The 16,914-nt window shown below is 41.6% G+C and overlaps 1 protein-coding gene across 1 annotated transcript in view; it reads left to right on the top strand.

The window, feature by feature from the left end:
• The window catches only part of LOC120917388 (solute carrier family 22 member 6-A-like), an 81,134-nt gene extending 69,871 nt beyond the window's left edge, over positions 1 to 11,263 (top strand). Inside the window, exons 10-11 of the mRNA XM_040328652.1 lie at positions 7,928 to 8,131; positions 10,398 to 11,263. Of these exons, the coding sequence (XP_040184586.1) occupies positions 7,928 to 8,131; positions 10,398 to 10,482 (289 nt within the window). The 3' untranslated portion in view covers positions 10,483 to 11,263. The remainder of the gene's footprint in view (positions 1 to 7,927; positions 8,132 to 10,397) is intronic.
• Positions 11,264 to 16,914: the final 5,651 nt, after the last annotated feature.

The raw sequence follows: 16,914 nt of genomic DNA, 5'->3' as shown, positions 1-16,914 counted from the left end.
CCCTGCAGGAGATGGACAGGAAGGGGGCGATCAGAGGCCTCCTTACCTTAGGAGGCAGATGATGAGGATCCCAGGTAGGGCTACTGCCCCTCGCTCCACGGCCTTTGCTTCTCCTCCAGGCTGAACAGGAAGTGGGTTTCTGAGACCCGATTGGGCAGGAGTCCCAAGACTCCCTGGCCAATCCGGTCTCAGGACCACTTCCTGATTGGCGGGAAGAAGAATCAATAGGGAATATTCATTTATTATTGTCATACAACTTGGTGGGCTCAGGGCACAGTGCTCTGCACCCAAGCTCACCCTTTTTTTAAGCCAATTAGAGCCTCAGGCTCTAATCATGTGCTTAAAAGAAAAACATTGAAATCCATTTGTCCGGCGTCCTGCATGTAGATTAGGGGACAGATGCATGAATTAGGGGGGTGGCGCCCCTGTGCCCATTATGGACGGGCGCCACTGCTTGTATTCATTGTATGACATCCATTATATGTGACATGTATGCTGTGGCTAAACCTAATGGTAGATTACAGAATAAATGTAAAAATAGCTCTGATGGCAGAAATTTACTTGAGAATATACAAAGGAATTATTGCAATTGCGGGTTTTGAATAAATGAACAAGTGATAATTTATTAACAGCATTTAATAATTTATTCAAGACCTTTGAGTGTAGTAACTTCTCGATATATACACGTTATACATTTAAAATACATTAAATAAACATATCTCTCTTCTGGCAGGCTTCATCTTCAACAGTCAAGAGATTGCTCTAATTCACAGCAGAATGCACATATTCCACTATTCCCCAGTTTTCTGAGGCTCACAGATCATTCTGTCTGTTCTTAGGAGCCATCAATATGTAATTCCTTAGGCAATAGTTTATTGGGAAAAAAAAAAACAGAACAGGATCCTAAAAGTTCTTGATATTAATCAGAATTGCTTAGTTGTATCTTATGTCATTCAGTTTCATGTGTTGCAATTTACAAACATATAATGAGTAAGGTTATGCAAGAGAAAATGTCATACAGTAAATGAGTGCATTCGGTAACTTGGTGGGCCATTGTTGCTGATATAGGAGATTAGTGGGTTGGAAAAATTGAACCAGTATGCTATAGCTCTTTGATGATATGGCAGATGTAAGCCAATGCCACGTTGCATTACCTACAGAAATTAACAGATATCTCACAGGAAAATCACTGGACTTTAAAGGTACCTGCTGTTTTAAAAAAAAAATCTTTGGAGGGATAAAAATGTTTTAAAAGAAATTAACCAATATTATTTTTAGCTATCACTGTGGAAAAGCCCTAGGGGCTAAGTGAACAACAAATCTCTGATAATTCCAAGATATCAGAATTCTAAAATAATTTCTTAAACTACTGAGATAATATCTTACAGCTGAATGAGACAATATTCAATAAACTTATGTTTAATAAAATTATGTAAAGTATCTAAAATGTTAACTCTGAGATAAGAGGCTGATTTACTAAAGGATTTGAGAATTGTAATAGAATGTTCACACAATAAATTGTTTAACGCTTTACTTCAATTATCCAATGGTGTGGAAAAAAAAAAAACATGTCTACTTATTTCATCTGCAAATTACTGAATAATAAAAGCAAATATTCACACAATTTATGGTGAAAACCTTCTTAAAACTTTTAGTAATTCACAAGTAGTTCACAAAATAAAATGTGTGAAGATTCACTTCAGTTATTCAATTCCGGATGGCTTATTAAATGTGCACATGATTGGATAATTGCAGTGAATATTCTCAAATTCTTTAGTAAATCAGCTTAAAAATGATAGAATTCGGACATATTTATCTTAGAATTTTGACATAGTGGAACTATGCTACGTGAAGAATAAATAGCTTTAGTAAATCCACTTCTGCCTAAAAAATCTGCCATATTTTGTAAGACTTTTTACCTGACCCATGGCTTCAATGCCAGTAAATTACCAACATTTTATCCTTTTATCCATTTAAGACATCTTCGTGGTATCTTTTCTGCTAATATGAACTAAAAGTAGTAGATACGTGAAAATACAAGGTCTGATTTTCTGATAACCAGCATCACTTAAATTAAAAAAAACACCTACTCAACGGTGCCTAAAATATAACTTGGTGGGAAAAGATTGAAAACATGCTTACCTTGGACCAAGCGTCTGTCCACTTCCTGGAGGTATAGGTGACATATTTGTGCATCATCGCTACCTAGGAAAGTTTTTGCTTGAATGCGCCCCACCAAGGCTTCACAAATACACACAGTGCCATTTTTAAATGAAAAATAATATCTTTGTATCACAAATTATAATGAGTAGTCCCTATTAACCAAAGTTGATAATGTTAATCCACAATATATGTTTATGTTCTTGTGTATGATTATATCTTGACTATTCTAAATATATGATTTTACGTTATTTATTGAGCCAGAGAGGTGCTGTGTTTCCTTTCGGGTTGTCCCTACAATGATTTATATTTGTTATTGTATTTAAGAAAATGTTTCATAGAAAAAAAATTACTTGAAAAAATTAAAATAATAAGCCACATTACCGCAGAAGAAATAAAGTGCTAAATGAATAGTTTTCCCAGAAAACACAGTATTACAAAATGTTCACTATACTGCCACCTACTACTGGGCAATATTTTGATTATTAACCCCAATACATATTACCTCCATTGACAATACACCAAATATGTATAAATGTGTATAAATGTGTGCCAAAGTGCTTATTATATACAAAAATTATTTTCAGAAAAAATGCAAAAAAACATACACATATGTATATATATATGTGCTATACACGTATTAAAATAGTGATCTTATATAAAACATACACCCCTATGTCAGATTCAAAAAATTGCTACCACAGAAACAAACAAATATTATAATAACCGTAAAAAATGTGAAAAATATACATGTGACAATTAGATAGAGGATTTCTAAATTGGTCCTCTTCTCATTAAAAGTCCCAATGGTTAGCCAAGTGCTTATAAACCGATCAATGCTTATCCCAAGAGATGTTAAAATACAACGTAATTTCACCACTTCAGTGATATTCCCGTCACCGTTAAAAATGGCAACTCACCAGATTTCATTTAATAAATGCCTTTGGTTCATTCCCAGGATAACCACTCCTCTTATACGTATTTCAACCAACTGCCAGGTGCCTTGGATGTACTAGTGGGGTCTCTTTGTTTTCTACAAAAGCTCACAGAAAAGAGGAATGCCCCTCATGGTGTAGTACGTAAAAAAATTATTGGTTTCTTAAAAAAAAGTAAGTATTACACTCACATTTGGTTGTGCCCGTATGCCGGCACCAAGCTTCTCCAGCCGTGTATGCAAAAGACAGGTGAAGGATAAAAGCCGATCCTTTCGTGTTCACCATACGCCTATCTCACGATCAGCGCGTGGTTCCGTAGATGTCAGCAGCCTCTACGCGTTTTGCAAGATGTATTGCGTCCTCAGGAACTTGGGACTTTTAATGAGAAGAGGACCAATTTATAAATCCTCTATCAAATTGTCACATGTATATTTTTCAATTTTTTTACGGTTATTATAATATTTGTTTGTTTCTGTGGTAGCAATTTTTTGAATCTGACATAGGGGTGTATGTTTTATATAAGAGCACTATTTTAATACGTGTATAGCACATATATATACATATATGTGTGTTTTTTTGCATTTTTTCTGAAAATATTTTTTGTATATAAGCACTTTGGCACACATTTATACACATTTGGTGTATTGTCAATGGGGGTAATATGTATTGGGGTTAATAATCAAAATATTGCCCAGTAGTAGGTGGCGATAGATTAGCATCTGACCCTTCCCCACCTGACCCTTTAACAGTTAAACGAATACTTATAGCGGGGTTCCGTTTGCAAGCTAAAATTAATCACATTAAATAGTCCCTAAAACATATTGATAGCTCCCCAATCATTCCAGAAATCATTGCAAACACTTGCCTTATATCCTCCAGCTCATGTTGTGGCAGTATCCATCATATGTGTGGGCATGTGAAGCACAGTTCCTTTGTCTTCCTGGTTTTCAAGGAGAGGTGCATGCTGGGTGATTTTTAGGCACAGTAATGCCCAGAGACTCCTGGGAAATCAGTGTCATAATTTCCATGGAGGCAATGGGGTCTTAGAACAGGAAGTTGAACCACCTAGGACCAGGAACTAGACAGATTAAAAAATCTGCTTAGTAACAGCCAGATAGAAGTGAGTACATTTTTCTTTAATTTAAAAAAAAAAAAAAATTATATTAAAGGCAAGCTGTTAATAGAAAGTTCATTTTTAGGGTGGAACGTAACTTTAAAGGAGTTGTAAAGTCAGAGGATTTTTTAATCTTAATGCATTCTATGCATTAAGATAAAAAGCCTTCTTTGTGTAGCAGCCTCCCCAGCACCCCCTAATACCTACCCGAGCCCCATCTCTGTCCAGTGATGTCCACGAGTCTCTCGGCCCTCCCCCTTGTGATTGGCTGAGACACAGCAGCCGCGACTTTGGCTCCCGCAGATGTAAATCATAGGAGCAAATCAGGAGAGAGAAGGGGCGAGGCTGAACAGAAGCTCCGTGTTCGAATTGACACACGGAGCTGCAGCTCAGCTCAGGGGCCTCCATAGCAAGCTGCTTGCTGTGGGGGCACGCAACAGGAGGAAGGGGCCAGGAGCAGCGTAGAGAAACACGAGAAGAGGAGGATTTGGGATGCTCTGTGCCAAACGTACTGCACAGAGCAGGTAAGTATAACATGTTTGTTATTTTTTATTTAATTTTTAAACCGGATTAAAATCTTGTTTTAAAAAAATAAAATAACATACATGTTATACTTACCTCCTCTGTGCAGTGGTTTTGCACAGATCAGCCCAGATCCTCCTCTTTTTATGTCCCTCAATACTGCTTCTGGCCCCTCCCTAATGTCGAGTGCCCCCACAGCAAGCCGCCTGCTATGGTTGCACCCAAGCCGAGTCACAGCTCTGTGTGTCCATTCAGACACGGAGCTCCGACCCCTCTCTTTACTGATTGGCTAGCTGACTTTGATTAACAGCCGTTGGAGCCAATGACACCACTGCTGTGTCTCAGCCAATCAGGAGGAGAGTCCCGGACAGCTTAGACACTCATGGACATCGCTGGAGAGATGGGGCTCAAGTAAGTAATTAGGGGGTGCTGGGGAGGCTGCTACACACAGAAGGTTTTTTAACTTCTTTAACACCTTAAAGCGGGGGTTCACCCTATCGACAGGAAAAAAAAAATTTTTTTTTCTTTTACCTTTAAATCAGGCACTGTAGCGCGAGCTACAGTATGCCTGTCCCGAATTTTTTCCCCCCATACTCACCTTGTAGTCGTCCATCGAAGATACCGGGGAATGGGCGTGCCTCTGGAGACGGAGGATGATTGACGGCCGGCTCTGGCGCGTCACGCTTCTCCGGAAATAGCCGAAATAGGCTTGGTCTTCACGACGCGTGCGCATAGCCTGTGCGCACGCGCCGTGAAGAGCCGAGACCTACTCTGGCTGTCTTCGGGGAGAGTGACGTGCCAGGGCCGGCCGTCAATCATCCTCCCTCTCCATAGGCACGCCCATTCCCCGCGGGAGCCGGAATCTACGATGGACGACTACGAGGTGAGTACGGGGTTAAAAAAATCGGGACAGGCATACTGTAGCTCGCGCTACAATGCCTGTCTCGATGGTAACATCATGTGGGTCAGGGTGAACTACCGCTTTAATTCCCCCTCTCAACACCTAATTCCTAAACTATTATTAAAATCTGAAGCCTTAACACTTACGCTTACCCATCTCTATGCCTTAGCTCTTGAAGCTTAATCTCCGGGACAGAGAACCATTTATTTAAATATACACCTCAAAAAGAATATAAGGTATTAATATACTTTGTGTGCTCCAAATGGCCTTGCAAACCCATGTATCAATTTTTAAAAGTAGCAGTGACATCATCACTATGCTGCACAAAGCATGTGCGGAGAGAAGAGCTGTGGGAGGGGCCAGTGTTGCCAACCGTCCTTATTTTTACGGACAGTTCGTAAAAACGGGCACTTTTTTCCCCCCGTCCGTAAATGTCCGTGGTTGCGGAAATGTGCCAGTAAAACAATCCGAGATCGGTTCGGCTTGGAACTGCGCATGGAGATTGGAGGCAGGGGTGATTGGAGGCAAGGGGTAATGGTGGCTGTGGTGGCACCGCAGAGGGGGATGGAGGCAGGGGGCAATGGAGGCAGGGGGAGATTGGAGGCAGGGGGTGTTAGTGGCAGGGAGTGATTGGAGGCAGGGGGTGTTGGTGGCACCACAGAGGGGGATGGTGGCACCGTAGAGGGTGGGGGATGGAGACAGGGGTTGTTGGTGGCACCGCAGAGGGGGATGGAGGCAGGGGACAATAGAGGCAGGGGGTGATTGGAGGCAGGGGGCCTGGGGGAGATTGGTGACAGGAAAGATTGGAGGCAGGGGGTGTTAGTGGCAGGGGGGGATTGGAGGCAGGGGGTGTTGGTGGCACAGCAGAGGGGGATGGTGGCATCGCAGAGGGTGGGGATGGAGACAGGGATTTGTTGGTGGCACCGCAGAGAGGGGATGGAGGCAGGGGGTGATTGGAGGCAGGGGGAGATTGGAGGCAGGGGGAGATTGGAGGCAGGGGGAGATTGGAGGCAGAGGGAGATTGTGGCACCGCAGAGGGGGTGAAGGCAGGGGGTGTTGGTGGCAGAGGGGGGTGGAGGCAGGGGGTGATGTGACTAAATAATTTGCCCTTATTATGTTGAAAATAACAAAAAAATTAATGTTTACCTTAATATCTACCTTAAATCACATTACTTTTTGCCTAGCGTACTTGTTTGTAGCCTAAATACTGAAATTTGCACCTAAAAATTACTAGCTCATTATATAATACTTACCTTAGAACAAAGGCCTGCAGCGGTGCCCGCACACAGCTGACATCTTTCCCGGTGTTTCTTCTGGGTTTGCGTGCTCTGGCGCTGTGATTCGTTGGAGCCACCGGTCACGGCACAGGCCCTGATGAAACGGTACGGGCAGCTGTTCCTTCAGAGTGCATGCGCCAATGACAAAATACCCAGTGTATACAGTGAATATCTCCTAAACGGTGCAAGTTTAGGAAACATTTACAGTACCTATTGGTAAGCCTTCTTATAGGCTGACCTACAGATAAAAACAAAATAGGGGAGTTTACTTCCTCTTTAAGTATATTAGTTATTTTATGCAGTATTTGGATTTTTTTCTAGTTGCATTGAAACAAAATATCCACATGTCCCTTAAGAATAACATCTGTAAGGCATAGGAATAAATATTCACAGTTTTGCACAGAGCATAAAACTAACATTTCTTATAAAACGAGCAAGTGGGATGCAGTACTCAAAACCATGTATTAAGAAAGAATTAAGCAAGAGAATGGGAAGTTTAGGAAACTGGCAAAAAATCTGGCTATGACTTCAACTCCTGGATTCTTGCAGTTACAAATATCGATGAACCCCCCATCCCCCCTTCTGATTATTTTCTGTATGGGCACCCCCTAGAGGAAAGGAAATATAGCTGAGGGGGACTTTGAGGATTTTATTTGTTGGTTTTTCACTGTAAACTGGGAATAAGAATTACATCTGTAGGTTATAAAAATGATCAATATTAACAGCACAGAAGATATTTGGAGCTCCTTAACTCCACACATAAAAGTAAAAAAGTAGCAAAAAATAAGAAAACATTCCAGTGTACTGCATGTCTTTACCAGATTTTGCATATGTTTTTTAAAACTATAAACTGTTATGCAATACTACAATGTGTTTCCAATTTCACAATATACCATGTATAAATTATTTTTCTTTGCATAAATATCTCAGTTCATAATGTGTCTGTGCTGAACTATTTTGTTTAACCAATGTATTACAATGTCACTCTATAAAATACTAATGAAATAATCAATTTCAGACAGAGTGGTCTCGGTTTGGGCAGTACCATGGCACGTGTGGGTGGAATTGTTGCTCCTCTAGTGAAGATGCTGGGTGAATTCTATCCTTTCTTACCATTGGTCATATATGGAGGTGCACCAATTCTATCTGGTCTACTAGTATATTTCTTACCTGAAACAGTTAACAAACCACTGCCAGACACCATTGAAGAGGTGGAAGTAGGGTAAGTACAGTATTAATGTTTTCACATACTATGAGTTTGGGATTATTCTTTCCATAGCTAGTCCAAAAATCTGCAACACTGTGAATGGAAGATTATAGATTACCCAGAATAATGGCGCGCACACACGGCCGGAATTTCCAACAACAAATGTTTGATGTGAGCTTGTTATCGGAAATTCCGACCTTGTGTAGGCTCCATCGGACATTTGCTGTCGGAATTTTTGACAACAAAAATTTGAGAGCTGGTTCTCAATTTTTCCAACAGCAAAAGTTCTTGTCAGAAATTCCGCTCGTCTGTATGCAATTCCGAAGCACAAAAATCTTACGCATTCTCGGAACCATTGGACTTAATTTTTCTTGGCTCGTCGTAGTACGTCACCGCGTTCTTGACGTTCGGAATTTCCGACAACATTTGTGTGACTGTGTGTATGCAAGACAAGTTCCAGCCAACATTCCGTTAAAAAAAATTCACGGTTTTGTTGTCGGAAATTCCGATCGTGTGCACGCGGCATTAGAGAGGAAACAGGATAAAAACTCACAATGGTAAGAAAAAAAGAACAATTCAATGTAAATGTAACTGAATAACATTTAAATTTTCTTAAGCACTAGGTACCATAAGAAAATCCATGTTTATTTTGACTTTAAAAAGAGTTTAATAAAGATTTTACAAGTTATAATACAAGCATCAGTACAAAAGTATCACCAACAGCAGTCAGCAGAACCAGTGAAGACTACCCCAGGATCAAAATGCAGGGCTTGTTCAATGCTAGATTATTAGGCTCACGGATATTCAAAAGTACAATAGAAGGAAGATAGAGGAATTTACGAAAAAAGGGAAAATAAAAAGAATAAAGCAGGGGGTAGAGGTGCTAATCAGAGTCAGTGGGAATAAAGTAGTCCCCAAAACAAAAGAGAGAAATTATACTAACGCACCAGAGAGACATGCATATACAGTAGGTTGCCCACGGCTCCCAGATCTGTTCAAATTTTTGGACTTTGTCCTTCAAGATGCTAACAATATTCTCATGCAACATGGTCCAGGTGACTTATTTACTAACCTGGATGCAGTAGGTTGTTTCCAGGATTTAGCAAGAGTAATTTTACCCCTAACTTAATAAAGAAATCTAAACATTGCAAGCATTTAGGTAATCCAAGCACAGGGGCATTGAGAAGTGCTAAACATGGAGTCTGGGGAACTGACTGACATTCTAAGAATCAGGGCACAAATACCGTTCCAAAAGCAAATCAATTGCCGCTAGCAATAATCACGTGTAAAACTTGGCAAGCCAGTTGTTCCCAAGTTGATTGATCAATCTACTCGGGTACATTCAGCCTACTCATACATGGTTCGAATCTCAGCCATTTCCTGCTTTGGTATCGGCTGCGATTTCAACGGTCTATGGTCAGCTTAAGCTCTAGACTGCACTTGCAAAGCACACAGTCAATTTGCCTTTAGTAAATCCACCCCAATGTGTTTTCAAATGACCACTTATAGTCTCCAACAGGAAGACAGGAGACAAGAATTGCCTAAACAATGATATTCATGATAAGATCACCAGGTGTTTTTTCATAAAAGCTGCAGATTTAAAATGTAGAAATTACTTTTAAAATCTCAGTGTTACATGTTAAAGCTTATATGAAATGTTAGTGATTGTACTGTACTATATTGTACTTTAAATGCCTTAAAGATTTTTGTGGCATCGGAAATAGATTCTTAAAATATTATATTTTACAAAATTTGAAGGGACATACAAAACACTTATGCCGCATACACACCATCACTTTATGTGATGAAAAAAAACCACACTTTCTGTGAAGTAAAAAATGACGTTTTTGAAACTTCAATTTTCAAAGACGAAGTTGCCTACACACCATCGTTTTTCTCACAATGTTCTTGCAAAGTGAGGTTACGTTCCACCACGTTTTACCATTGAAGCTTGCTTCATAAGTAGCTTCTGGGCATGCGTGGATGAAAAAACGTCTTAGAAAACGAAGTTTTTTGATACACACGGTCAATTTCTGTGAAGTAAAAAGTGCACTTTTGAAAAACGACACATAAAATTGAAGCATGCTTCAATTTTTTTTGGTCGTTTTTTACAAGACATAAAACGACGTTTTCCCCCACACACAGTCAATTAAAGTGACGTTTTTAAAAACGTCATTTTTTTTCATCACATAAAGTGATGGTGTGTACACGGCATTAGAACTGTAAAAGGATGGATCACATATTTCATATGATTTAAAATAGCATGTTTATGTTAATACAGGAAAAAATCCCCAGTGAAAAAGGAGAAAAAGGAGATTGTACCTCTACAGACAGTGAAACCCAACCCTGTGCGCGAGGTCGTATGACATCAGAAGTTGTATCAAAGTCTGACAACCTCCAGGAATGCCTTAATTTACTTACCCCAAGTCTTAGGTGGGTTCACGAGATGTAGTCAGCAACAGCAGCAAGAACACTGTAAGAAGACAGAGGAGCTATGTAAAGTAGCAGGTCACTATGTTATATGTCTCTACAGCCAATTCTTCCCTTCTGGAAGTGCGATATTGCTACTGCATTTTGGAAAAATGTTGGTACCCCAACCAAGTCACCCTAAGCCTTTAATCAACACTACACTTCCATGAACTATGTAAAGCTTATTGTAGTAATGATGTTGTCACAGGTACAGAGCAACGTCTCTCAGCAGGACATCTATCAACTGTCCTGGAATCCTCTTCATGTTGTTCAAATGCTTATATTTCAATGATGATTGTCAAAAGCTTTCATGGGCTCAGGAAGAATACGTAGAGGCTCACAAGAATGCTTGTTGGCCCACAGCCATGCAGCTGAGGACACGACTAAGCTTGGAACTTGGCACAGCTGTATTAAATCCACTAGTTGGTACTACTAATGTACACAGCAATGCCATAGTTTGTATAAGTAGCATGCAGAGAACGAAACATAGCTGTGTGAGAGTATGTATGAAATATAATCCATGTATTGCACACATCAACGCTCACATCCAAAGAGGGCACTTTCTGAAGGACAAAAAGACTGGCATGCATGCTGTAGATGAGAATGTACAAAGAATCAGTTTCCTTTGTCAGCTCTTTATCCCTCTTCCTTTTATGTGCATTAAAACATTAAAACATCCCTGCATCTTTTTTTTATATATAAATAAATATCCTCATCAATAAATATTTGGGCATAACAAAGAGAAACATAGGACTGCCCCATAGTGTTTCTGGTTAAAAACCTACTAAATGTCTATAATTGATTAGATACATTAAATATTATGAAGCAGTGCACCAATGGCATTAGCATTAACTAGAAGTTTCAGCAATGCAGTATGAAATGACAGAGAAGTATTTCAAATTCAGTGGATTCTGTTGGTATTTAATCTTTGAAAGCTTGTAAACATGGGCATTGTTTGCATATGTAACGACTGTATAGCTAGCCCTGGGTGCAAAGTACATACATGTCACCTAAAAAGACAATAGACATCCCTAGGCAACTCATATTTCAATGCTTACTAACACACCACTTGCCCTATGTGCACCTTGGAGACATTTGAGGTGAATTTAGCTCTGCAAGGTGTGAATAAGTGTTGTTTGCCTTTCCCAGAGAAATGTATTGTCTTATCAGAGGATTTGCTTATGCTGTGTCCAACAGCCTAATTCAAATAGGAATTCTTATTCTTCAGTATCATTTCTAAAATGCAGTAAAACCCAGCAACCAATCAGAATTATTCTTTTGAAGTCGGATCAGTACAAAATGGATTCTTATTGGTTGCCATGGATTAAGGCTCTTAAGATTCAAACTTTTTCTTATTAGGGTTTTACGTGCACAGAGCTCAGCATTTGCAATGGATTTATACTATAAGTGAAATAAACTGGCATCTTTGAAGAAATAGCAATGTATCAATTAGATTTTTTTTTCGGTATATAGGTTTTTATTCGTTTTATCAAGTTGACAATAAGAACAAGTACTGACAGGAATACTACAAAAGAAGAATGTTAACAGTAGGGGAAACAATATCATCAGAAAGCACAATTTCCACATAAACTTGAACAAAAAGTCACTCTATTCAGTAGAGCAGAAAGGAAGAAGAGTATTCAGTATGGCAACTCAAGCCCAAGTGGACTGTAAGGCCCTGTACACACAATCAATCCAAACTGATGAAAACGGACTGAAGTTCAGTTTCATCGGTTCACAGATGAAGCAGACTGATGGTCTGATGTGCCTACACACCATCAGTTCAAAAACCGATCGAGTCCAACGCGGTGACGTAAAACACAACGACGTTCTGAAAAAAATTAAGTTCAATGCTTCCAAGCATGCGTTGACTTGATTCTGAGCATGCCCGGGTTTGGAACCGATGCTTTTGCGTACTAACCATCGGTTTTGACCTATCGGTCAGGCGTCCATCGGTCCAATTTTAAAGCAAGTTCTCTGTTTTTGGACTGAAAGACAACAGACCGATGGGGCGTACACACGGTCGGTTTGGACCAATGAAACTGAACTTCAGTCCGTTTTCATCGGTTTGGACTGATCGCGTGTACGAGGCCTTTGTATTATGTAGCAACAAGACCTGACTATACATTTAAATTATAGGAACTGTGTTTGGTGAAATTTAAGAATATATGTAAAGGAGAAAAGAAGAAGAAAAGAAAAGAAAAGAGAAAAAGAAAAATAAGAGGTTCAGGAGGGTTGGAAATTAACAAACCATCCCTCTTGTGGAAAGTAGATGATGTAGGGGTAAGCAATTAACTGAACTTACTTTCCAATGTATTTCAAAAGTATGGGGTAGAGCCAAACTCAAAGCACCAGGAAGATAATGGTCTATCTAAGGGTTCCAGAAAAACAGGGGTGGAGAGCACTGGCAGGGTTGGAGAGCACATGGGTGGGGGAAAAATTCAGGGGGGGAGTGGAGAGTACAGGGGCGGGGAGTGGAGAGTGCTGGGGAGGAGGAAACAGGGGTGGAGAGCACTGGGGGGACCGAGTGAAGAGCACTGGGGGGGATAACAGGGGTGGAGAGCACTGGGGGGAGAATAGGGGTGGAGAGCACTGGGGGGGGGACAGGGGTGGAGAGCACTGGGGGTCTGGAGAGCAATTGGTGGAGCTTGAGAGCACTGGGAGGAGAAAGAACGGGGGTAGGGAGCACTGGGGGGTGGGGAGAACAGGGTGGAGAGCACTGGGGGGGGAGAACAGGGATGGAGAGCACTGGGGGTGGGGAGAACAGGGGCAGAGAGCACTGGGGGGGAGAACAGGGGTGGAGAGCAGAACAGGGGAGGAGAGCACTGGGGGGGGCAGGGGTGGAGAGCACTGGGGGGGAGAACAGGGGTGGAGAGCACTGGGGGGAGAACATGAGTGGAGAGCACTGGGGGGAGAACAGGGATGGAGAGCACTAGGGGGAGAACAGGGGTGGAGAGCACTGGGGGGAGAACAGGGGTGGAGAGCACTTGGGGGGAAGAACAGGGCTGGGGAGCACTGGGGGAGAACAGGGGTGAAGAGCATTGGGGGGACAGGGGTGGAGAGCACTGGGGGGGGGAAGGGGTGGAGAGTACTGGGGGGGAGAACAGGGGTGGAGAGCACTAGCGGGGGGAGAACAGGGGTGGAGAGCACTGGGGGGGGGACAGGGATGGGGAGCACTGGGGGGGGAATAGGGGTGAAGAGCACTGGGGGAGGACAACAGGGATGGAGAGCACTGGGGGGGGGGAGAACAGGCTTGGAGAGCACTGGGGGGGGAGAACACTGGGATGGTGGCTGGAGAAGGATGGGGAGATCAGGGGGGCAGAAAGAACAGGGGTAGAGAGAACTGTGGGGGGAGGGGGGCTGAAGAGTGTGGTGGGGGAGGAGAACACTGGGGGGAGCTTCAAGGAGAACCTGATAGGAGGAGAAGCAGGGTGGCTGCATATAGAGGAAATTAGTTTTCTATATTCCTCCATACAGCCGCGGAATGCTTGATTCTCCTCCTCTCCCTCCTGCAAGCATTCAGTGACTGAATGGAGGAATATAGAAAGCTCATTTCCTCTATATGCAGCCACCCTGCTTAATCCGATCCTCCTATTAAGCACCTTGGGCGGGCTGTACAGCAGGCATGACATCTCCTGTGTATAATCACTAAGCTGGCTGGCCTGGCTGGGTCTGTGTTCAGCGATGATGCTGTAACACGGTCCCACCCCCCTAGACCGGCTTGTGTGATAGGCTGAACACTGATTCTATCTACTATCACATGAGTCGGTCTAGGGGGGCGGGACCGCGTTACAGCATCATCACCGAACACAGACCCAGCCTACCAGCTCCGTGATGAAGGGGACATGGAGCACTGCAGCCCCGCAACTAAAACCGGCCACAGGACAGGCAGCCTTCCGGGAAATCTCCCAATATCCTGGTAGGCCAGTCCGGCCCTGGCTCTCTCATCTTTTTAAGTGGAAGAACTTACACAATTGGTGGCTGACTAAATACTTTTTTGCCCCACTGTATAACTAGAGAAAGAATAAATATACTCCTATAACACCTGCCAATTTTAGGTAGCTCATATGCATCACTGTCAAACAGATTTTAAAAGGTCAATGAATAAAATATATTTTGTTTAAACATGTGTAAAAAGTTTGCAATAATGTAATATTAGAGACTGTCAAAAGAAGTCAATGGTATGTAACATATGGCAAATTGACAGGCAAACATTTATATCTTTATAACTTTAACTGTTTTTTTTTTAATTATTTCTAAGGGGTATAGCATACATTCCCAAAACTTCATCAATATTAGTTAGTGATTTTTCTTGTTTAATTAAAAAAATGTAATACTTTACGCTTTATTCTGTGTGGGATTGACAGCCTGAACACCCATTTTCTATGCTGTGCAAGCATCAACATTGTAGCTTCACATGGGCAAATAATAGGTTCATTGGGGAACAGACCAGGGCAGGGTGTGTGTTCCCTAAAATTGCATCAGTGCGTTGTTTATAAGGTTTCTGTAAAGGTTGGCAAAGGAAAAGGAACTATTTTAGCTAATTCCTATACTGCCTACTTTCAATATAGTAAGAAGTTCTATCTGAGTTCTGCCATGCTTCATAATATCTTATAGGTTCCTGACACCCTCTGTGTTTAAACTTCATCCAGCTACTATGCACCTTCCATGTTTATCCCGGCAAAAGTGTCAATGACTGAAATAAAAGCATTAATTGACAAAGGCAGCATGAATTCAAAAAGTTAAAACAATTTCTGCAGTGTCTTGATTTCATTTAGAGCACTGTGATCTTACATCACATGTGTAGATGCAAGAATGAAGTGCCAAACCCAAGATAGGAGTCCAAGTAGAAATGTTATTAAAACGGTTAGATTCCTTCCAAACAGCCAAAGCCAGGTGGATCTTGGCTGCTACAAGCAGTTGCCATGGAACTTGCCTATACACATTGTAATATATATCTACTCCACCAACTATTCCCAGAGTCCAACTCTCATTCACATAATATATGTAAAACCATGAAGGAGGTGGCACCCTCTATACTTTATTTCATACCTATTAGCTAAGTTTACATTTGGACTCCTACTTTGGCTTTAGTTTTTCATCGTTTCTCCTGTGGTTTCTAACCAAAGTGTTCCTGTAAAAAAAATTGTATATGTAAGCCGTTGTCTAACACCTAAGGCCCCGTACACACGACCAGTTTCCTCGGCAGAATTCAGCTTCCGACCGAGTTTCTGGCTGAATTCTGCCGAGGAAACTGGTCGTGTGTACACTTTCGGCCGAGGAAGCCGACGAGGAGCTCGGCGAGGAAATAGAGAACATGTTCTCTATTTCCTCGTTGTTCTATGGGAGCTCTCGTCCCGCCGAGCTCCTCGGCGGCTTCAGTGCTGAACTGGCCGAGGAACTCGATGTGTTTGGCACGTCGAGTTCCTCGGCCGTGTGTACGAGGCTTCACACATTTTAAGACATTCAACTCAACACAAACCTGCACAATTGTTTTTCCAATTAGGGCCCAGTGCCAGGAGCTCTCCTCTTTTGCCTATCTCAAGCCAATATATTTTCTTCATTTTGGACAGATTAGGGAAGGGATAGGTCTGTAAGAAAATGGCAGGGGGGGCAGTGTTTAAACAACTAATAATAGGGACAATAAAAAGTAATATTAATATTATTAATTAACACCTACTTCTCATCGTTTGATAGTAGTAGGTCAGCAATGAAACACACGTCACAAGGTGAAAAATAATATATTGTTTAGAAATTTAACATGAGCAGATTATTGCCTGTCAAGGAAATATTATATAAGTAATACAGCCTCTGCACCAAAGAGGACAAAAACATATAAAACTAAAGACAATATGCAAGCCATTATAAACTGGAACATCCAGATGTCTCTCTGTCAGATGTGGGCCCTTCTCAGTCAGACATCCATTCAAGGTCTCCTCCTCTGGTCTTCAGTCAAGGTCTCTCCCAGTGTCCCATTTTCTGCTATTCTTATACTTGTTCCTTTGCAATTATTGATGAATCTCTGATTGGTCCAAATGGCTTAATAATAACTTTATCAAAGAAGCGATTGGATAGAATTAAAGTCCACTTAAATGTGATGACTCTCATTATTTATATCTAATTAGATCTCTTGTTGCTTTTTGTAGTCACTGGGGCAGATTCATGTAGCACTTACACAGTTTTTTTGGGAGATGCGCGGCGTAAGTGCAGATTTGCGCCGACGGATTGCTGCGCCGTACCCAGAGAACCAGATTACGCCTCCAAATAGACTTCATCGCCTCGGTGTAACATTTCCACGCCGGCGAGGCGTTGGCGAAGATTTACGCTGG

Source organism: Rana temporaria, chromosome 11 (genome assembly GCF_905171775.1).
Source record: "Rana temporaria chromosome 11, aRanTem1.1, whole genome shotgun sequence".
Taxonomy (NCBI): domain Eukaryota; kingdom Metazoa; phylum Chordata; class Amphibia; order Anura; family Ranidae; genus Rana; species Rana temporaria.
The sequence above is the reverse complement of the archived record's forward strand: the minus strand, read 5'-3'. Positions and strand labels throughout refer to the sequence as shown.